The sequence below is a fragment of the Manis javanica genome, chromosome 4, assembly GCF_040802235.1.
Source record: "Manis javanica isolate MJ-LG chromosome 4, MJ_LKY, whole genome shotgun sequence".
Lineage (NCBI taxonomy): Eukaryota > Metazoa > Chordata > Mammalia > Pholidota > Manidae > Manis > Manis javanica.
The window spans coordinates 182,651,692-182,673,941 of NC_133159.1; the positions used below are offsets into that span (position 1 = coordinate 182,651,692).

Below are 22,250 nucleotides of genomic sequence, written 5' to 3' on the forward strand. Positions count from 1 at the left end.
GTGGGGGTCCCGCCCACCCGGGGGTCCCCGCCCACCCGACCCCAGGCTGGGGTCAGTCTAGTGAGGAAGAAGGACCCGGGGCCGTGCGGCGTGGCCGGGAGGCGGCCGAGGCTTCCCTAGCTGGGCCCAGGACCGCCAGGACGCTGGCTCCCCGAGCCTCCGCCTCGTAGCCCCGAGTGTTGGCGGCCCCGGCGGGCCTGGGCGGGGGCTGCCCGGAGCGGAGAGGGCCTGTGCCTACGCGGGAGAAGGGCCCGGGGCCGCATGAGGGGTGTGGCGCGTAGGTCCACGGGGTCAGTGCGCCGTGCGTGGATCCTCCAGCAGTGAGAGCCCAGATACCGCGGGGGTGCGCGGGTCTCCGCTCGTGCAGGCGGGCGCCCAGGCTGGTGGGGCCGCCCTGGGTGGGCGCCGGGATGGGAGGCTTAGGGGCTCAGGCTGTCTGGCAGGTCCAGCTGCAATTAAGCAGCAAAACCGCCCTTGCAGGCAGCGTTCCTCACAGCGGTGGAAAGCCAACCTTTCTACCAAGGTCCCCACCCCGTACTTGGGACCCTCCTCACCAGCGCCTGCAGGCTCACAGGGGCTGGAGAAGATGTTGTCCCAACAATTGGAGACAACACATGCGCAGCCCGCCTGGCCGGCAGCACCGTGGGGCTCCAGGCAGGGATGGGCACCAGAGGCCCAGGACAGCCTCCAGCACACCCATAGTCCCCCCTTCTGTCAGTCTGTGTTCGCCTGGAAGGCATGCTGGATGCCCTGCACTGGTCCCCAAACTGGTCCTGCCAGATGAGCACCCCAACCCAGTTTACAGCAAGGAAGGTTCTGCTGAAAACGGCAGCTTCTGAGGGACCACAGGACCAACCCAGCGATGAGCGTGACCTCCTCACCTTGCGGCCCGCGTTCCTAACCCGGCCCACTCCCGCCCCTGACCCGAGGGTGGCTTGGGACACAACATGGCCTTGCTTCCCATGGCAGGCACCGGCTCCTACCGCCCTTTTGTGGTGACACGCAACTTCCCAGCCCCTCCTCCCGTCCGACAGCCCAGAACTTCAGACCCTGTCGCTTGAGCCCCAGCTAAGGCTTCTGGGGAGTCCAGAGGGGGACTCGCCACAGTCACACCTGGCCAGCCCCCACAGCCCCTCTGAGGTCTGAGCTCTTGTCCACTCAGCCTCCCTGGGCCCCTTATCTATGCCCCATGCCCATTAGCTCAGTGGGTGTCCATGGGGCTTGGAGGGATGTGCTGGTGCCAGAGTCTGCCCCTCTGAGCCCCTTGGACCCTGCAGGCTTGGTCCTGTCTGGCGGTGCCCCTCACCCCAGTGCTCAGCCCCCAGCTCAGGCCCCTCACTGATCTGACCAGCATGTAGTGACCACCTCCCCAGTGGCTCCCTGCCCTTCAGGGCCCACCAAGGTGGCATTAACACACACTGACCCAGTAGCCTGACCCGCTCAGCAGCCTCCTCCCGCGACAGCCTACCTGCTGTGTCTCTGGTCCCCGAGCACTCTCCACTGGGTTCCCTGCCTGGGCCCCGCAGGCAGGCCAGACTCCATGTTCTCCCAGCCTGTCTGCCCCAATCTGCCCACAGTCCTGCTAGGCTGCCTACAAAGCCAGTTTCGCTTGTTCTCTTAACTTACAATTGATGAGCTGAACACACAGCGGACAGCAGGTTGCGCTGTGCACGAACCAATGAATCCTCACAAGCAAAACAGCCCGTCCAGCAGGGCCCAGCACAGAAGACCTCACCTCACTCACAATGCCTCTCCCCCCTTGCAGGCAGGTGCCCGCTACCCTGCGGTGGTAGGGCCGGCAAGCTTTGTGCAGCCCACTGCATCCCCACTGCTGCCCAGCGGCAGGTTCTGCGGCAGGTTCTGCGTCAGTGTCCTGGGGCTGCCCTAACACAACCCCAAACGCATACAGACAGCAGCTCTGGGGCCACAAATCCAAACGCACAGTGTCGGCTTTGCTCCCCTCGAAGGCCCTGGCCAGGCCCCTTCCAGCCTCCTGCTGCGCTCTGGGCCCTCAGGCACCTCACCCCATCTCTGCCCCGTCCGTCATCACATGGCCTCCACAAGGACACCAGCCACATTGGATCAGGGGCCCACCCTACTGCAGAGGGACCTCCTCTCAGCTAGTTCCCCCCGTAAGGTCTCATCCTGAGGTACCGGGGACTAGGGTTTCCACAGGTCTGTTTGGGGCCACCACTCAAACCTGGGCCTGCAATGGGCTGATAGCCACAGGGCCAGCTCCCCACAGGGCACCCTATGGTCACCCCATCACAGACGCAGAAGCAGCAGGGAAGCTTGGTGACTAGCACAACAGGATCAGACTGACCCCCCCACCCCAAGCACAAGGTTGGAGCTCGTAGATGCTTGTGAGTTACCTTTGGAGGGTCACCAGAAGACATGAGGGGTTGGTGTCACACCTTTTCTCTGAGCCAACGGGCTCCGAGGGGCCTAGCTCCCTGGTCATGTGGGGTGGCCCCAGTATCACAGGGGCCCTCACGCCACCCTTGAGAATGGTTCCAGAACTCTCTCCACCTGATGAGGAAACTGAGGCAGAGGAACTCATGACCAGGCCAAGGCCACGCAGCCCGGCAGAGATGGGTCTGTCCTGCTCCCATCGTGTCCCCAGCGTGTGGCCCAGAGCAGATGCCAACACTGAGTGGCAGGCTGGCTCTGTCACGGGGAGGCTGGGGAGGCGGGAACCAGGAAGGGCCATCTCTCGAAGGGCTGGGCTTGCGCTGTGGCTCCCATATCCCAGAATACAGCCTGACCTTGGCCTCTGAGTGACCACTGGTGGGCAGCTGTCCTGGCAGGGGATATCTTCCCAGGACAGTGCCCCCAGGGGACACAGGAAGTGCCAGGGGCTGCTCGAGGAGGCTGCAGTTCTGACCACTCCAGTCCTTCTCCGATTTTGTCTGTGGGCTCATGGTGTGGGGAGCTGAGCTCACAGTGGGAGCCCTCCACAGCCTCTCATGAGGCCCCAAAGGCACAGGAGTCTGGGGTGGCGCCGGCTTGGGCACTGACCTGCATGGCCTTGGGCAAGTCACTTCCCCTTGGATTAGGAAAACACTGTGTTGGGCCTGTGGCAAGAATCTCTCCATCTGCTCTAGGTCCCAGAAGCAGGAGAGGTGTGGCCTGCTGCCTGGGCCTCTGCACATGAGGACACCTCCAGGTCCTGGGGGAGCGGGGACCCAGATGGGGTATTCAGTGGGAGGCACCCTTCATCCGCAGTGTGTGCCAGACCCTAGGCAGCCAGCCAGATGGTCCCTGTCCCCCCAAAACCCGGGGTGCCCTGGGGCAGAGGAAGCCATCATCACAGCTCCACAACCAGGGAGAAGCTCTGGTGGGAAGGACAGCAGTCCTGGAAGGGACAAGAAGACCACGGGCCCAATGTGACTGCCTCCTAGAGGTCACGGCCGGGTGGCAGACGTAGGGCTGTGGGGGTCATTGCAAGCTAGGGACATAGGCAGGACAGAAGAGATGTTCCCTCAAGGCTGGTGCAAAGGGGTGCCTGCCAGATGGGTAGGCACTGAGGAGGCGCACGCCTCACCAGCACGACCCCCGGAGCCACCGTGCCCAGGCGGTGGCATCCACCTGCCTTTGCTGCCACACAGACGTCAGCCCAGGAGGTGACATGGGGGCTGCGGGACTTGCAGCGTGTTCACACGGTAGCCAAGACCCCAGAGCCCATGAGGCCCACCACTCGGGCGAAAATGCAAAAACTAGGTGGGAGGCCGGGGGGTGGCGAGTGGCCCCGCGCAGAGCGTGGACAGGTCCCGGGCCCTCTGCTTCCTCACGTGGAACCTGCCCTCAAGCGGGCACCACTGTGAGGGGCGAGGGACAGGCCGGCTGTCCGATGACCCCGGGCCAGGTCTGCCCCCACCCACAGTTCCTCTGGCTGCAGCGCTGAGTCACGGAGGCCAGAGGGCTGCTCCGGAGAGCAGGAAGGTGGGGCCGGAAGGGGTGCTCAGAGCTCGGCCAGCAGCCAGCCCCACCCCCTCAGCCCTGTGGTACCGGGCCTGGCTCCTCGCCCAGGCCTGGCTCCTGTCCTGCCCTCCATTCTGGCCTGGTGAAGGCCCGGAAGCCCATCCTCCACCTCAGAACCTTCCTGTGCCTCCAAGTACCAGGCAGGGGCTGGGGTCACGACCTCTGTCCCCTGGGGCAAGGACGCCCCAAATTGAGACTGGGGGAACTAGGGCGGGCTGTAACTTAGGGTGGTGACCAGTCCCGGCGAGCCAAGCTTAATGGCTAGAGAGCAAAATGGAGGAACAAGATGAGCCCGCACCTGGGTCGCACCTCAGCAGGCTGGCAAGAGGCGGCCGAGGCAGGTCATGTGGGCAGAGCATGCGGGCAGGGCTGCATCAGCTGGGGCACCAGGCAGCCCTCCTGAGCAGGTGAGACCTGAATGGTGGCGGAGGAGGAGAGGACAGAGCCCCAGCCTGGGCTGCGGACCAAAAGGCTGGCTTGGGAGGCGCTCTCTGGCCGTTGCATGGGGATCAGGCTGCAGGGTCTCCACCAGGCCCCAGGCCCCAGGCCAGAGGCTCCAGTGAGAGCGCTTCCCAAACGTCCCTCACTCACCTGCACTCACTGTGTGCTCTGCTCTGGGCTCTGCTCCAGGCACTAGGTGGGCACAGGCTCTCCCAGCCTTGGGGGGCCACAGCCCAGGGCATAAGGAGCCATTGGACTTGCCCAGCCTGGATATAGGAATGTGGGGAAGAAAGAAACACAGATGGCTGCCTGAGGTGCAGGGGCACAGGAGGGAGTCTGCAGGGGCCAAGGGGCGTTTGGGGTTCTCAGGGGTCCTGGGCTGAAGGGTATCTCAAGGTTGCCAGTGTGAAGGTGGTTTGAGGGCCCTGAGAATGGTTGCGGCACTCCCCAGACGGTATGGACAGAGAAGAGTGGTCAGGAGGCGTGGGGAAGCCCTCGGAGCTCCAGGCAGACAAGCCCTGAGAAGTGGCCCCTGTGTTTGGGAGTCAGGGCTGGGGGTCTGGACAGGGAGTGGGGGGCACTATGCAGTGGCCAGGATCCCCTGGGCAAGGCACCTGAGTGAGGGTCTGTGCAGTGTCGGCCAGCTTCCCAGCTGCCCCTGGCCTGTGACGGTGCCATGCCTCACTTGGAGAGCAGGTATGGCTCCGCCACCCTCGGGCTGTGCACAGCCCATGGAGCAGGCTGCTGCCAGCTGAGGTCGTGTAGCCACAGCTCTGTTCTGGGCCCCCTCTCAGGAGACTGTGGGTACCAGAGGCCAGGCCCAGCAGTGGAGGGGCCCCCACCCCAGCCCTCTTGCAGTGGTGCTTCTGGCCATCAGCCCTTTATAGATGGCTTCCTGGGTCCTCACCTGGCCACCCTACTGCTCCTTAGTGACACCTCTCTCTGGCCAGGGCTGAGAGCAAACAGTAATAGACAAGGAAAGTGGACAGGGGCACAGGCAGGCGACATTGCACAGCGGCAGCCCCTGAGCTGGTGGACATGGTTGGGGTTGACAGGCCACGGGCAGCAGAGTTGCTGTGCGCTGCGAGCCTGGACTGGGGGCCTCCAGGAGGAGCGGAGGGTGGGACGGGCAGCAGGGACCACATGGACCAAGGCTGGGGAGGCCTGTTGGGTGCAGGCCTGGGGGGACCAGGGCAGGGAGAGGGCAGGCGCAGCGGCCGAGAGGGAAGCAAGAGGCTTCCACCAACGGGAAACAATAAGCAACAGTTCCGACCCTGTCTCATGATCCCCATGTCCCAGTCCCCCCTCCAGGGCTCCACAACTCAGGATGGGGCAGGGCAACAGGCCCCGGTGGCTGCCTGACCCAAGGGCCCAAAGGCAGGTGGAATGGAGCAAGGCAGAGAAAAAGCACCCCAGGGGCTGGACCCCAGGGGCCCAGGCAGCAGGCAGGCGGGGGGGGGGGGGGGGGCGCCTGAATGCGCAGGATCACTCCCCATCCAGCCTCCAGACGGGAAGACAAGCTGAAAGGGGAGGGCTGAGCCCTCCAGCCATTGGCCCACCTGCCCAGCCAGCCTCAGGGAGAGATGGTCTCTGATGGCCTGGCTTGGCCTCCCCAGGCGGGGCCAGCCCTGCAGCGCCAGTGGCATCCAGGGCAGCTGAGGCTCTGGACACGACATGCCCTTGCAGCCGGGAGGGCTGCTGCTCCCCTCCCTGCACCGCCTCCTGCCCCATGCCCACCACTGAGGCCTCCAGCTTGGGTGATCCTCCTTGGAGGCTAGGGTGCTGCAGGGGACAAGGGGCTGGGCCAGGGCTTTGCTCCTCCAGGATGAGGAAGGGGACACAGGGTGGCCTCTGCCCTACAGGGAGGCCCCTGTCTGGCAATGCCCGCTCCAGCCTAAACATGGGAGCAGACTGGACACATACCTTTACTTTCGTAATTTTGAAAGTCATACTTCAAATGGTGACAGGACACGCGGACATCCTCAGATCATCACCTCACACCATATACAGAAACCAACTCTCTGATGAGGACCCAGGGCCTACAAAGAACCCTTAATAAAAGACAAAAAGTTCGATTTAAAGAACGGCTAAAGGACTTGAATAAACATTTCTCCAAAGAAGATAGACAAATGGCCAATAAGGACATGAAAAGATGCTCCTCATCATTAGTCAGCAGTGAAATGCAAATCAAAGCCACATTGTGACACCACTTCACACCCACTAGAACAGCTCTGACTTCTAAAAAAACAGACAATAATAAGTGTTGCCGAGGATGTGGAGAAATAGGAACCCTCATGCACTGCCGTGGGAATGCAATGTGTAAAAGGAGTTGGCAGGTCCTCAAAAAGATGAACATGGAGTTACCATGTGAGCCAGCAATTCCACACCCAGGTGTAAACCCAAGAGATATTAAAATATATGCCCACATGGAAACTTACAGGAATGTTCATAGCCACTTTATTTGTAATGGCAAAAAGGTGAAAATGACCCAAATGTCCACCAACAGATGAATGGATGACCAGGGCGGGGCATCTGCACAGCAGAGTGTCATTTGGTCCTAGAAAGGAGTGGGGCGGTAAGACCGCAATGTGCATCGACTTTGAAGACACTGGGCTGAGTGAAAGTGGTCAGTCACAAGAGGCCACACATTGAACGATCTTTCTCATATGATACACCCAGGATAGATAAATCCACAGAGACACAAAGCAGATGAGCAGTCCTCAGAGGGCGGGGAAGGAAGGAATGAGGGGTGACAATTTAATGAGTACAGATTGATTTTAGAGGGTGATTGAAAGTGTTGAAACTAGAGAGAGCTGTGTTTGCACAATATCGTAAATACACTAAATGCCACAGATTTTGTACAGTTTATATAATAATTACACATGACATGAATATCACCTCAGTGTGAAAAAGTAATAGGTATTCCCTGCAGGAAAACTGGGAAATTCTAGAAAAGTGTGAAGGAGAATATTGAATATGGGGTGTGTGCTTCTGACCCCACCTGTGCATCTGTGCATTTCTTAAAGCAAAACCATGACCCTACTCTGCACTCAACTTTGCACTCTGCTTTCCACCTCACGGTGTATTGGCAACACTTCCTGCGGTCACCACCCTCGGAAGCACGCCTGGCTGGGTGAAGGGTGCACAACCTCTCAGCAGCCCAGGGAAACAGAACTGTCACACCGGAGCCCCCAGGGAGGGGCCTGGGGAGGGGCGATGAGGGGAGAGGTGAGGGGGCAGCCCAGCACCAGGGCTGAGCAGCTGGAAGGTACGTGGGCGGTGACAGCCCCCAGGTCCAAATATCAAGCCCACTCACCCCCAGCGGGCAGGCTTTGGAGCTCAGGGCTCCTACCGACTGGCTGGCATTCACTCTCCAGCTTTGTGCCTGGGGGCTGACACCCACCTCAAGGCACAACCTCGGGACTTGCCAGGCTGGGATGGGGAGGGAAGAGCGGCCACCCGCCCCCCCAAGGAGACCCGAGGTGGTAGCCCTGGTAGCAGTTCTGGTCTGTCTACGCACATGCTGTCCCCTCCCTTTTCTCTAGGGCTGAGGGTCAGGCGCTGGGGAGCTCAGGTATGAGTGGCCTCTGGGACCCCCAAATTCTTTGATCCTCCTCCCTTCCAAAGGTGGAGGCAAATGCCCCACCTTCTGCGTGTGGGCTGGACCTGGTGGTAGACCTCCAGGACTAGATCAAAGGCCCCCTGGCTGTCCTGGACCACTCACTGCGGGGACACCCAACCAGTGCTTTGGAGAGGCCCCCACACAGGGAGCTGATGCTCCCCGCCGACAGCCATGTGGGAGAGCTGTCCTGGCAGCAGGTCCTCCTGCGAGAGACACCCTGACCACCTGGTTCAGCCGCCCCCAGATTCCTGGCCCTCAGACACGGGGCAAGGAATGAATGTCTGCTTTAAGATGCTCCATTTTGGGAGTATTTCTTATGCAGCAATACAGAACAAGCACAGCTTTCAAGGCTGGGAGGTGAGGGGGGTCCCAGCACCAGGCGCAGTGCTTTCCTCATGCCGGGGACCCCCCCAGAGCCGAGGATCTGTGTCTACAGATGGGGGTAAAGGACATGGCTGAGTTCTAAGCACAATGGACAGCCCATGCCCACCTCCACCTGCAGGACCCTCCCACACTTACCTGGGCGAATGCCAACTCCCAGTCCCACCTTGGAGCAAGCTGTGATCTGGTGACAGCGTGGCTTGGGCTCACTGGCTTCCCTGGAAGAGGGCACGGCAGGGGCAAAGGCACGGAGCCCAACAGGAGCAGAGTTCCCGAGCCTTGCGGCTGTGTGGCAGGTGGCCACTCTGCTGCCCCGTCTCTGCCTCCCGCTGCTGTGCACTCCACGCCCAGCCAGGCCAGCACCTCCCCCTGCCCCCCAAGCTCTGCCTGGGCTGCCCTGCCCTCATGCTCGCATCAGAGCTTAGGTCTGCATGTGAGTCCTGACCCTCTGGGCTTGGCTCCCCTCTTCATCTACAAACAGGGACCGAGAGCTACCAAGGGCAGCACAGGGGCTGCCCCCAGGGCCCTAAGAAGCCCTTCCATCCCCACTGGTCCCTTGCAGGGGCCCCACCCACGGCTGACCTCGCCCTGTGCCAGCAGAGCTCAGCTGAGGATGGGGTGGGGGGTGAGCGGTGCAGGGGTACCAGGCAGGCTTCAGGAAGAGGGTGCAGAGCCAGGCAGGCAGGTCCTCCATGTCAGTGCCCAGCCCTCCTCGGAGCCCTGGCAACAGATACGGGTGCAGGGAGGGGCTGGTGCACCATGGAGCCCAGGCCTACGCCCCTCCAGTGCTGGTAGGACAATAGGCACGAGGAGGGAGCTCCCTGGAGACAGGAAGAGAGCGGGGATTTCCAGGTGCACTGGACAAGGTCGCACCTCAGGAGAGGGTGCGACGTTTAGGCCAGCCCGAGAGCAGTCAGGGCGGGCTCCACTGTGCCGCTTCACAGACAGGAAACTGTGGTCCACAGAGGTGCCGGGCATGACCCCGTGCCTCCCTCACGGTTCTCTGCTGCATTCCCGTACCTCACCTCAACCAGATTCTGGGGCTTGTCTGCCCAGCTCCCCCATGACCTCAGAGAAAGCCAATGGCTGCCCGAGGAACCGCCCACCGGGGTCCAAGCCAGAGCCCACTCCCACCCCTACTATGTTCCCAGCCCCGCCAGTCCACCTCCACCTCCTAGCAGGGACATGCCAACCCGGACCCAAAACAAACACCCTCAACCCCCCACACCCCCAGAAACCTCCACCCACACCCTCATCCGCCACACCCAGCACCTGCCCCGGGTGAGCAGAGCAGGTGAATCAGGTGTTTAGGGGCTGGGCAGAGAGAGGTCTGGCCTCTGCAGCCTGTTTCCGCTTCTGCCTGTAGCCTGGGCCAGTCAGGCAGTGAATATGTTTGTCTGGGAGCCCGAGTAGATCCCCAGGAACAGGCCCTGGAGAAAGCAAGGGAGGAAGACGGGCCAGGCTGCCCTGGCTGGGGGTGGGGGCTGGGGAAGCCCTTCACCTCCCTGGTGTCAGTCATCTGGAGATGGCCTCTCCTCCCTGGAGTCAGGGATGGCATGGAGTGACAGCAAGCAGTCTGAGACAGTCATGCCAGCAGGTTCCTAAGTCGGGCAGGGGCAGGAGCCAGGACCCAGGGCAGAGAGCTGAGGCTGGGCCAGAATGCCCGTCCCGTGGCTTGCCTTTCTCCACCTGAGCTGGCCTGTCCTGACCCCAGTTCCTGTCTGTGCGGGTGGGGGTGGCGTGGGGCGGGGGTTGGCGGCTGGCCCTGGGTGGCACAGGCAGGCCTCCGTCCAGGGCTTGAGGATAGAGGGCTCTGCACGGCCCCATCAGGCTCCAGAAGGCCCCCTTGGCAACCGAGATATGGCCCCAGATAGGAGCAGGAGGCCAGTCTGACCACCCTCCCTGGGGCAGCCCCCATCGAGACCCTGGGAAGCCTCTCCAGGTTTCCAGGCTCATTTCTGGAGATAGAGGCAGAGCCTGGCTCCCATCCTTGGCCTGGGTGCCTGGGGAAAGGGTGATCAGACGTGGGGCCGGTGATAGGTCCGGCAGACACCCCTCTTCCATGCCCATCTCCTCCCCAAGAGGGCATTCCCAGGAAGGGTGGGGCATGCCCCTAGGAGCTGCCGACAGTTGGGGAGGGCAGTGGGGGCAGCCCTCGGAACACAGTTCCAGGCCTGATGGGAGCTGGAGGCTTGGGCTCTGCTCCCTGTTCCCTCACGTGTGTGTCCTTACATGGCAGTTTCTTTAGCATTTCGGAGTGAGGGTCGTAGGGCTCCTGGCATTCCAGGAGTGCCAGGGCTCATCCGACAGACACCAGTGAAACGTGCAGACAAAAGCAGAAGGCCTTGCTGGGCTCACTGTCAGAGGGCTGTGCGACAGCGGACTCTGGGTCAAGCAGCTGGCGCTGCCATCTGCCCGGGGCTCCTTACTGTGCCATGGCCCGAGCCACCCCAAAGGCCTCGGGAGGGCCTGATCCTTCACGGGTGCTCATGCTGCCTCTTTCCTGGGTGATATGGGATCTTTATGACAGTCCGCAGCGCCCAGCGCCTTGGCCTCCTGCAGACGCAGGGAACCTGGGGTCCGGTGGAGAGTGTTTCTGCGTCCCTGCCGGGTGGCAGTCACCAAGGCACCTCCTGGGACCTTAGTTCTTTCCACCTGGATCTGCCGCCCCACGGGCAAGTATCCGCAGGGTATGGAGATTGGGGACGCCCCCGGGGCCAGGCCTCCCGCCCCCACGACCGGGTTCTGAGCGCCTGAGGGGGGGAGAGCCGTGCAGGCCGGGGGCACAGGCTTTATCTGGCTCCGCGGGGCGCAGAGTCGCATGCGGAAACGGAAGCTCAGAGAGGATGACGGCCTTGCCCAATATCGCCCGGGCGGTGCGGGGCGCCGCTCCCCGCTCCCCGGCCGTCCGCTCCCGGGAGGAAGTGGAGGTTGGATGGGGGCGCAGACCCGCGGGGCCTGGGGAGGGCGGCCTGCACGCCCCAGAGCTGAGCCGGGAGCCCCACGGAGTCTGCGGACACCTCGCTGCGTGGCGTGCACGTGTCTATACCAGCGAGCCCGACCCGGGCGTGGGGGCGAGGGTGTCACTCCTGTAAGGACGAGGGACCTGGCCGCGCCCCCACCGAGCTGGGGCGGATGGAGGCGAGCGGCCCCGGGAGGAAAGCGGAGGGGCGTTGAGCGCTAAGCCACGGGGAAGGCGAGGCCACGGGGCGCGCTCGAGGGCGCGCGGCGCGCGGTCCCCGTGGGCCCGGAGGGAGCTCGGGGGCCGCGCCGTCGGGAGCTCGGGGGGCGGGCGGGGCGGGTCCGGGCGGGGCGGGCAGGGGCGGCGCCAGGCGGCGGTGACGTGCGAGGGACGTGCCGCGCGAGCGGCTGGAGCCCGGAGGCGCCCCCGGCGCGGCGCCCGGCAGCGAGACGGGCAGAGGCGCGCGGCGGCTGAGCGGCGGCAGGTAGGCGCGGCCCGGGTGCTGGGCGCGGGCGGGTGCCTGGGACCCTCGGGGCCACCCGGGAGCCGAGTGAGCGCCCGGCGTGGGGGCGGCGCCCGGGCCCGCGCGTTCGCCCCTCGCCCCTTCTCTCGATGCGGGGCGCCCCGCACGGACGAGCCTCACGCCCCGCAGCGCCCTACACCAAGGGGTCCCCCCCCCCGGGGACCCCTCCGCGCCCGGGGACCTCGCCTCCCCGGCCACACCTGGGCGCCCCTCAGTCGAGCGCCCCTCGGGGTCTGGGCTCGGGCCAGGAGGCGGCTGCCCAGCAGCCGAGGCGGGTCCCGGTATAAATAGCTGCCGGGGCGCGCGGGCTATATTTGGTGGGGCTGCCACCTGCCCGGGCCCCCTCCTCGAAGGAGTGGGGAGCACGTGCGCTCCCGGCGGCCGAGGCGCGGAGGGGGCGCCCACGGGCGGCCCTCTTCTTCAGCACCTGCCCCTTCTGGCCGCCACCCCGAACACTCACCAACCCACACCCGCCCTGCGGCGCCGGCTTCCAGCCTGGACCCAGGGCGGAGAGGCGGGGGCCCCTTCCAGAATCAGGCTGAACTAAGGTCGCCCCACTGCCCTCCCAGGTCCCTACCTGTGCGAAAACCAAGCGGGGCCCCAGGCGCCTCAGCGTTTGTATCTGAAAAGTCGGTTCACAGTGCCCCTGCCTGGATGCTGGGCCAGCTTAGTGGCTGGCAAGCCTGTGCGTTCAGGGGTGTCTTGGCCACCGGGTCGCCTGGAGTCTGGGTAAGGGATAGTGTGCTTCTCATCCAAGAGGCCCTGAACTACTCCTTCAGAGCTGCCTGGGCTGACCGAGTCACCCTGCGGTGATCATGAGAGGCTGAGTTTCCGAGGGACAGCACGTGGCAACTGGACCCTCACCCATGAAACCCCAGCCACGGGGGCTTGTCCAAAACCAAGAGCAGGGGTGGGTGCTTTGTGTGCAAGTGGGTCCCAGGGGTCTCCTGCCTCATTCTGAAGGCCCAAAGGTCTGCTGGGGTCAGGTGGGTGCTGAGAGGGACAGGGACAGAAGCCAGGTGTGTCGTGGAGGCTGGACTGGGCCCCATGGAGCAGGCAGTGGCCCCTGTGATGGGAGGTCTCCCCCCAGAGGGGCTCTGAGGGCACCGTGGCAGGGCCTCGGCAGGTGTGGGGACTTCCTGCCCAGCAGTCTGTGATGTGCACACAGCCTGGAGTGGGCACTGGGAGGCCTGGCCCCAAAGCAGGCTCTGTAATGACCCGGTGTGACCTTGGGCAAGGCTTGAGAGCCCGGAGGCAATGGCTCTCACTGACTCTAGCTGGACATCTCAGTTTGGAGGGGCCACAAGGAGGGGGGTTTGTGCTCCCCCGGTCAGCGGCCAGGAAGTGTGTGTGTGTGTGGGGGGGTCTGTGGGATCCCACGCACAAGCCAGTGATGCCCCCTGTGCTAGGCATGACTCGCTCCAGGGCGGGTCCCTGCAGTGACCTGGCTGGTGTGGAGGGGAAGGGCCAGTGCTGCCCCTTGAGGTGAGGAGGCTGGGCCGTTCCGTCTGGGAAGTGACGGGTGGAGACACGCAGCAGAGCTATCCACCCGCCCGTCGGAGGCGCCTGCGGATCGGGCCTGGGGCGCACCGGGCACTGGGGCTCCTCAGGGCGGTGCCTGGGCGAGGGCAGACCTCCCGGCCTCGCCCACATCTGTGAAATGGGTGGTGTGGGGAAGCCAGGGCCGGAGCCTCGGAGTTTTCAACAAATCGGGCCGAGCCGCGCTGCGCTGGGGGAACCAAGGGGTCCCCTTCAGTGCGCAGCCGCTCGCTGACCCCGGGCGCCCCGCGCACCAGCCAATACGGTAGGACCAGGAAGGGCGCGTACTCCAGGCAATACGGCGCGGCTCCTCCCATGGCGCGGTCACGTCCCCCACGTCCCGCGGCCCGCGAGCGGCCGGGCAGAGCTCCCGCCCCTTCCAATCCCGAGTCGCCACCCTGGTGGTACCCGCCCAGCCCGGCGGGGAGGTGGTGGGAGAACGGAGCCCCGGGGTTAGCGGGAGGAGCTCGCCGCGGCTTTGGCCTCAGGGCACTGGCTTTAGGGTGCGCGGCTTTCAGGGAGGTGAGCAGTGGGGCCAGGTGTCCACGTGCCCTGCAGGCCAAGCACTCCCAGGCTGGGCAGGGTCCGAGCCTGGGGCAGGCGCGGCTTCTGGCCTGCTCTGACTTCCATTGCCTCAAGAGGAGGGGGCTCCCAACAGAGTAAGCCCCGAAACGTCCCCGGGGCCACCTGCTGTGGCCTCCTTACCACAACGGGGATGGTGTTGGAAGGGGCAGCGGTTCAGAGGAGGGGGCCCGGGGCACTTCCCAGCTGGCCGACGAGGCTGGGATTACCGGCCTTTGCAACAAGGCAAGCCCGCCTGGGAGCTGCCAGGGTACCAGGCATGCAGTGGGGGGGCTGCGTGGTCGGTTGGGGATGGGGTGGAGGACCTAGGCCAGGCCTAGCAGCCAGGGTTCAGGGGATCATACTGGGGGTGGACCCTTGCCCAGCACCCACCTCCTACCTCCCCAGAGAATCTGCAGTCACAGCCCTGCACACAGGTGGGGGCAGTGCGGAGGTGGGGGGATCCCGCACCAGGCCTGGGAAGGGGGCAGGGCAAGGGCATCCTGGGTCTGACGGGTTACCTGTTTGCACCACTGGGGCAGTAGGGGAAGCAAGATGGGACTCTGAGGCCCTCCCTTCTCCCAAGGGACCAGCACCCCCCTGCCCACAGCCACCCCCACAGGCTTCAGGGGACTTGGGGCTCAAGAAGCCGGGAACTAGCCACAAGGGGCTCCCTTGGTGCTCAGGTATGTCTCACAGGCCTCCTGGCATGGATGAGTCCTGCAAGGAATGTAATTGTTCCTTTCCTACCCCACCTGCCTGGAGCTGGTCCCCAAGGTCTGGGAACCCAATTAGAGACCCTGCCACCTCCACTAGAATGCACACTTTCTGAGCACTTGGGATGGGCTGCAGGGTCTGGGGCCAGCGGCCACCACACTGAGCTTAGGGATGTGCCTTGTCCTGGAGGCCCATGGTGGGTGAGGGGACTGCGGTACTGCGGCCCTTGTAAGGGGAGCATGCCGGGCTGCACTGGTGTAGCGGCAGGCCTGTGGGCTGGAGCGGAGTGGTGGGAGGGGCCCCCAGCGGTGGGAGAGGCCAACAGGACATGGGGGTGTGAGAGGTCTCCAGGGGGTGATGTGCAGGGGTGCACTGGGTATTGTTGGCACCGGGATGGAACCCAAAGCCGGGGAGTTTGGGCAAACAAGGCCGCGCTGGGGAGGGTGAGGAGAATGTGGCAGGCCACCAGGCTGAGTGCTGGGGGGCTTGGAGGCTGGCATTCTTGACCCGAGGGAGAAGCTGGCAGGAGTGGCTGCTTCAGGAGGCCGCAATGGACCCTCAGATGTGTGGTCTGCTGATCAGGTCACTCCCAGGGGCCTCATGCTCACTTCTCCTTGGGCAATCCTCTGCTCAGCTTCTAGCTCGGAGCCTTGTCTGGCCTAGAAGTGGGCACACCCCACCTTGGGGATCAGCTTTCTGGAGCCCAGAGGGCGGGTTATTTCTGGGCTGGGGACGTGGTTTGCATGCTTCCCTGGGAGAGTAAATGTCACCAAAGGCCAGCCGGCCAGTGCACACCCACGGATGTGCTAGCACCACCTCCGTCTGCACTGCTGTGAGGGCCCAGCCCCCTGAGGGGGCCGCTCCTCCCGCCCCAGGTCTAGAGTGGGCAGCACCAGGGCTGTGCCTGGAACCTCAGCCAGCTTGTGCCTCCGCTGCCTTGGGCTCCAGAGGTGGACTGGGTGGTAAGGCCTTCTTGCTCTTGGGAATCTTGGCCCCCTTCTCTCCCCCTGCCCCATACAGACATGACCCTGCTGAAATCCCTTTGCCCAACCTAGAGCCACCACCCGTTGTCCAGCTGAAACCTTGCTGAGAAACCTCACTTTGAGGACCCTAGTGTGGGAATGGGGCAGGGCCGTTTCCATGTGCCTGGCACCCCAGGCAGGGGAGTTTGCTGGGAGAGATGACCGTGCTGGGCCTCGGTTCAGGCACAAAGTTTTGCCCCTCCAACGTGAGCCTCCTGGGGTAGCCACTTGGCCCACGCAGGCCCTGGAACACACCACATCCTCCTGACCTCGGCACCTGCCCTCTGCTCACCCTGGTGGGTGCTGTTCAGGGGACTCCCCATGTCCCACAGACTGCCAGCAGGCAGGAGGGCCTCAAAGGCTGGGTTGCCTGTGACCCCAACGAGCACCAGGCAAATGTCAGGGAAAGGCCCTGTTTTGTGACCTGAGGTATATAGAGTTGGCCTATTTCTAGTTGTTGGTTCCAGACATGCTCCTCTCCTTTGCCTCAGGGACCACTTGACTTATTTTAAGAAGTGCAATACACATCCATCAGCCCACAGCCCAAAGCAGCCGCGACCTCCCGGGCACCTCAGGGCCACACCGGCTGCTGCCCTTTGTCCTGAGTGTGGGGTTCCCATGCTTTCTGCCTTAAATAGTATTACTACATCACAGTGCCTTCCTAAAATGTACATTTTCCTTTACATTAGACCTGGAAGTTTAATGCCACTGGGACAAGGGCTCTCTGCTGCTTGCCGCCCCCACCTAGTGTTCTGGATTCGGCATGATTCGCCCTTTTGTCCAGGCCCAGGCCTGGGGCTTCATGGTCAGAGGCAAGGCTCTGGAGGGCCTGGGACAGAGCCACACCAAACCTGTGCCCACTGTCCAGGCAGAGGCCCCCGGCCTCACTCCAGTCATTCCCAGGTTCTGGGTCTGCCTTAGGTACGGAAGTGGGCCACCCAAGGCTGTGCCAGTCAAGAGGACTGGAGAGCAAGGGGCAGGAGGTGCAGCCAGGACACATGGGGACTCTTGTGGGCAGGCGAGCGGGTGATGGAGGGGCACTGTCAGGTGCTGCTGGCTCTGGCCTCCCACTTAGAAGTTCCTGGGCATCGGCGCAGGGGAATGTTGACACCACACAGTCGGCAAACGCCACACACCAGGGCTCCTTCCTCCCAGACAGCTGGCTGACGGCACCTGGCCAGTGAGGAGAGGGCCAGGCTTCGGAGGGCAGCAGCGCAGGAAGGACTGAAGTAGCCGTAGTCTTGGAACTGGCCTCCTGTCCCCACGCCTGCAACGAGGCTGACCCTCCTTGAAACAGCTTGTTTGGTGAGGTGGAGGGACAAGGCCCCCAGGCTGCTCCTTAGGATGAGGGGATTTCTGGTACCAGGTCAACTGGAGGGGCAGGGATGATGGACGGAGGGCAGGACCTTCAGCCAGAAGCCGGGCCCCAGCATTCCAAGCAAGTGTACCTCCCAACAAGCTAAGTTTCTGAGGCTTAAGAACAGGAAGGGGTGTGGGCTGAGGCAGGTACAGCCAGTCGGACCCTCCTTGCCTAAGCAGCCTGGGGCCGGAAGAGTTTGCTCCAGGGGATGACAGGAGCCCCACCCCTGCCCATGCTTCCCCACCTGAGGGGTCAGAACCCCAGCAGCCGACAGGTGCCTTCTTACCTGGGCTCTGCGCCTGCCCCAGGCCCAGTCTCTCCCCTAGAACAGCTGCCTCCTGTGGTTGATCACTGCGTGGGGGCAGTCGGCACTGGCAGTGAGCGGGTGGGCAGGGGCAATGGGGCAGGGAAGGACCAGAGGGCCACGAGTGATGCCCATCTGCCTCCTGGGTGGCCCTGCGCTGCCCAGCGCCCCAAGCCCCCTGGCAGCACAGCCTTCCTTCCTCTCCAGGCTCTCCCTTGGAGCTGCAGTGTGGTCCTGGGGGCCCTGCTCCCCTGGGGGTGGGAGGGCAAGGCTGGTCGCATCCAGATTCAGGCCTCAAGGGACACCACCCACAGACGAGGCCCCGGGGGTGGCAGGTGCTGGCTGCCAGAACCTCACCGGCAGTAGTAGGCCGCTTCCCGGCACGGGGTCAGGCGGGAGGACGGGGCCCAGCTGGGGTCTGCTTGCCTCAAGGGGTAACCCGAGACCTGGCTGAGCCCAAAAAAGCCACTGCCCTTTAAGCCAGCTGTGTGGGAGCAGGCCAGGCCTGCTTGGAGGGCGGGTGCTCAGGGAACAAGGCACCGGCCCAGAGCCAGCCTCCTGCCTGGGGAAGCGGTGCCTGGCCCGGGCGCCGGCCCTCAGGTGTGTCTGTCCCTGCACTGCGGGGCTGTGACCCGCTGCCAGGTCAGCCCAGCTTCCTCCTCCTCAGGGACGCAGAACAAGACCTCCTGGCCATGGGAGGAGCTGCGGTCGACGAGGGCCCAACGGGCGTCAAGGCTCCCGACGGGGGCTGGGGCTGGGCCGTCCTCTTGGGCTGCTTCGTCATCACGGGCTTCTCCTACGCCTTCCCCAAGGCGGTCAGCGTCTTCTTCAAGGAGCTCATGCGCGAGTTTGGGATCGGCTACAGTGACACAGCGTGGATCTCCTCCATCCTGCTGGCCATGTTGTATGGGACAGGTGAGGGGCCGCCATGCCTGGGGCGGCCGCCCCTGGGGGTTCACCCAGTTCCATTCTGGCGACGAGCCTCACACAGGCAGGAAGGCCTGGGGTTGGGGGCCCCAGGGGCCCTGGGGGGAAGCCCTCCAGAGCAGGCGCTCCTGCAAGGAAGCAGCAGGTCCCCGAGGGCCACACGGGCATGGGCTGCAGCCCCGGGGGCGTCTTTACAGCTGCTCGGTTCTGGAGGCCTACACAGACCACCCAGGAGAGACTGCTGGCACGGCTGGGCGAGTGGGGGGCTTCCACTGGCCATGGTGCTTTGCTCAGCATGGGCAAGTGGGACCTGAGCTGCAGCACCTGGTACCCTCTGCTCTCCTGGTGTCGGGGGGTGGAGCAGGGGCTTTGGGGAGGGATGCTGCCCCAGGCAGGGTCCCAGCAGGCACAGGAGAGACTGGCCCTTGCACCCCACTTCCTCCTCTGACCCCCGCAGGCCCGCTTTGCAGCGTGTGCGTGAATCGCTTTGGCTGCCGGCCCGTCATGCTTGCGGGCGGCCTCTTGGCGTCCTTGGGCATGGTAGCTGCGTCCTTCTGTGGAAGCATCATCCAGCTCTACCTTACCACTGGGGTCATCACCGGTGAGCGGGTCCCAGCCACGGGTGGGGTGGCCTGGGCGTGTTTGCTCTGGGTGGTAAAGAATGGGGCAGCATGCCCAGGTGGGGCCCCTGGGGCGCAGTGTGGTGTCCTCCCACCAGGGCGCCAGCCTGTCCTTCGTTCTGTCTCTCCTGGGCATGTCAGTTGGTGACTGACTCCGTACACACACCGGGCCCCCTCACGGCGACACCCACTGGACTCACAGGCAGACCCACTGAGGCCAAGCCTGTGCTGGGGAAGCGGCATGGGGCCGGGGCCAGTGGGCCTGCACCTCACTGCCGTCCCCCTTCCAGGCTTGGGTCTGGCACTGAGCTTCCAGCCCTCACTCATCATGCTCAACGGCTACTTCAGCAAGCGGCGCCCCATAGCCAATGGGCTGGCGGCTGCTGGCAGCCCTGTGTTCCTGTGTGCCCTGTCCCCGCTGGGGCAGCTGCTGCAGGACCACTTCGGCTGGCGGGGTGGCTTCCTCATCCTCGGCGGCCTGCTGCTCAACTGCTGCGTGTGCGCCGCACTCATGAGGCCCCTGGAGGCGCCCCGGCCAGGCTCAGGGCCTGGACCTCAGCGGCCATCCAGGCGGCTGCTGGACCTGAGCGTCTTCAGGGACCGCGGCTTCATCATCTACGCTGTGGCCGCCTCCATCATGGTGCTGGGGCTCTTCGTGCCACCCGTGTTTGTGGTGAGCTATGCCAAGGACCTGGGCGTGCCCGACACCCAGGCTGCCTTCCTGCTCACCATCCTGGGCTTCATCGACATCTTCGCCAGGCCCACTGCCGGCTTCGTCACTGGGCTCGAGAAGGTGCGGCCCTATTCCGTGTACCTCTTCAGCTTTGCCATGTTCTTCAACGGCTTCACCGACCTCACCGGCTCCACGGCCAGTGACTATGGCGGCCTGGTGGTCTTCTGCATCTTCTTTGGCATCTCCTATGGCATGGTGGGCGCCCTGCAGTTCGAGGTGCTCATGGCCATCGTGGGCACCCAGAAATTTTCCAGCGCCATCGGTCTCGTGCTGCTGCTGGAGGCCATAGCCGTGCTCATTGGGCCCCCATCGGGAGGTGAGTGCCGGGCACCCCTGCCCGCCCTAGGGAGAGGACCCCCACCCCGACCCACACACTCCAGCTCAGCCAGAAGGTCGACGCGCTGTGCTGCCTCTAGGGGACAGGCCTGGCCCACATGGGAGGGGGCCGCAGGTGCACTCCCAGATGACGGGTGCGGTGGTGGCCTGGGAGGACAAGCCTGGCCCTCCTCCTCTCCGGTGTCCCCCATACTGTGGGGGCACAGCTGAGGCAAGGATCGGCTTTTGTTCCGTCCAGTCTTTGTGGTGGCCGGAGAGATCCCGGAGTGGGATCTGAGACGACATGGCCCTGGGGGCAGCCTTGCCGAGGTCCAGGCTGGGCCTCTCCCTGAGTGTGGGTCTCCCCAGCTGGCCCTGTTGTTCCCCACCCAGCAACCCCGAGAGCAGCACACGCCTCAGGCCTCTAGCTCCTTCAGAGGGGCCCAGGCAGTTCCTGTGAGGGCCGCTGGTGGGGGCCCTCCAAGGAGGCAGACGGTGGGGCCGGCTCCCTCCAGGCCTCCAGCAACCCTCCACCCTGTGAGACCTGCCTGTACCCACGAGGCTCCAGACTGGTGACCACCGGTCCCCAATGCCAAGATGAAGGGGTGAGTGGAGCCTTGAGCAGACACTGTCCTCTTTGCAGGCAAGCTCCTGGACACAACGCACGTCTACCAGTACGTGTTCCTCCTGGCCGGGGCCGAGGTGCTGGCCTCCTCCCTCGTACTGGCGCTGGGCAACCTCTTCTGCATCAAGAAGAGGCCTGAGGCAGCCCCGGAGGAGCAGCGCCACAAGCCCCCTGTGGACGTGAGGGTGGACTCACGGGAGGTGGAGCACTTTCTGAAGGCAGAGCCTGAGAAAAACGGGGAGGTCACGCACACCCCAGAGACCAGTGTCTGAGTGGGGGCCGCGTGGGCAGCGAACAACAGACACTGTCAACGCTTTTTATTCATTTCACCAACAGGACTAGCTGGGTGGGGCCATTGCTCAGCCGCGGCAGCGCATCGTCACCTCATCAGTATTTTTCGGGGGAGGTGGTGGGGTAGGAACCGTGTCATTCCAAAGCAGATCTGTGATGAAACCAAGCTGGGAGGACCCAGCTTGCTGACCTGGAGTGGCCTGGTGCCCACCACTGGGCTCAAGGACCTAGAAATCCACACTTCAGAGACAATGCAACTTTAATTGGAGGGACAGCTGGGGAACGGATGTGACGAGCCCTCCCTCTGGCCCCCCGAGTGTCTAAGGGACGGAGCTCCCGACCTCGCAGTGTGGGAGCAGCCCTCTAGGAAGGCCTTCCCAGAGCTGCAGGAGTGAGTCTGTGTACTGGGTGGTCTGATCATCGGCCCCAAATCTCTCAGCGACCTGGGTAATTCACAAGTGGTTCTGGTCTTTGTCAGCCAAGCCAACTAAGCGCTGCTGTTCTGGACCCTGCTGTGCCGGCCCCAGGCGGCTTGGAGCATCCACGCGGGGGCCTGGTGGCTGGCAAGGATGTGGCCCTCACTGGGAAACCCCTATGAGGTGTGTGCACTTAAACCAAGACATGCATGTGACTTCTCCTTAGCGTGTGTTCTAAGTGAGATTCCTGCCTTCCATATTTTCTGCCCTCGGTTGGCTGACAGCTGCCCTAGCGGTCAGTGCTGGCCAGGCACCTGACCCCATCCTCCTCATCCAGCCCCACTCGGCCTCGCCCCTGTATCTCACACCCACCTGCTCTTGTGGCCAGTGGCGACCTGTGTGGCTGGGAGCTGGTCAGAGGCTGCTGGGGCCGCCTCAGCAGGTGGTGCGTCGTGGGCGCTGGGGACGGCAGCGAGTGCCCTGGCGGGCCGCGTGCAGCCGGAGAGATGCCACGTCCCTGCTCCTCTGCAATGAAAAGCAAGCGAGAGCTCATGTCTCGGGCCCACCCAGAGACACTGCCCCCTGAGGGACACCGCCCTCCTGCTTCCACCTGCCTTGCAGCTCTGCACACCTGGGCACCTGCCTGCAGCCCACCTGCACTTCTGTGGCCCTGGGCCTCACCTGATTCCCATAATGGCCTTCCCATCCCCTCTGCCAAGCTCAGACTAGAGGCAGTGCCAACAGTTGAGGGGCAAGGTGGAGCCTTGTATCTGCTGACCACATGTGCAAGGTGGGCCAGGCAGAGCCCCTGGGCAAAGCTGAGACCGGCACCCCCTGCCTGTTATGGTCTCAAAGAGATGGCCCAACTAGGGTCACTGCAACTGCCTACCTACCTGGGCCCAAGGGGAAG

At 63.9% G+C, this 22,250-nt stretch overlaps 2 protein-coding genes across 10 annotated transcripts in view; one reads left to right on the forward strand and one right to left on the reverse strand.

Moving 5' to 3' along the window:
* Nucleotides 1-11,734: 11,734 nt before the first annotated feature.
* SLC16A3 (solute carrier family 16 member 3) lies at nt 11,735-21,565 on the forward strand. 6 transcript variants are annotated; one of them, XM_036997111.2, is made up of 6 exons: nt 11,754-11,871; nt 16,909-17,054; nt 18,081-18,328; nt 18,798-18,941; nt 19,251-20,009; nt 20,652-21,565. In XM_036997111.2, the coding sequence occupies exons 3-6, from the start codon at nt 18,106-18,108 to the stop codon at nt 20,903-20,905; spliced, it is 1,380 nt and encodes a 459-aa protein (XP_036853006.1). In that variant the 5' UTR covers nt 11,754-11,871; nt 16,909-17,054; nt 18,081-18,105; the 3' UTR covers nt 20,906-21,565. The 6 variants fall into 6 exon arrangements, with proteins under 6 accessions (XP_036853008.1, XP_036853006.1, XP_036853007.1 ...); XM_036997112.2 differs by having other exon boundaries at nt 11,767-11,871; nt 16,905-17,054; XM_036997113.2 differs by lacking the exon at nt 16,909-17,054 and having other exon boundaries at nt 11,735-11,871.
* Nucleotides 20,936-22,250, reverse strand: part of CSNK1D (casein kinase 1 delta) — a 33,508-nt gene continuing 32,193 nt past the window's right edge. For all 4 annotated transcript variants that reach the window (XR_005055551.2, XR_005055550.2, XR_005055547.2 and 1 more), the window contains 2 exons: nt 21,713-21,865; nt 20,936-21,164 (listed from right to left, as the gene is read on the reverse strand). The gene's annotated coding sequence lies outside the window, so the exon portion shown is untranslated. The remainder of the gene's footprint in view (nt 21,165-21,712; nt 21,866-22,250) is intronic.

Excerpts from the sequence above, each read along its gene's own strand:
- SLC16A3 (XM_036997113.2), top strand. The coding sequence starts at position 18,106 with ATGGGAGGAGCTGCGGTCGACGAGGGCCCAACGGGCGTCAAGGCTCCC. Across the intron at positions 18,329-18,797 it reads GGCCATGTTGTATGGGACAG|GCCCGCTTTGCAGCGTGTGC; the intron begins GTGAGGGGCCGC and ends TGACCCCCGCAG. Across the intron at positions 18,942-19,250 it reads TACCACTGGGGTCATCACCG|GCTTGGGTCTGGCACTGAGC; the intron begins GTGAGCGGGTCC and ends TCCCCCTTCCAG.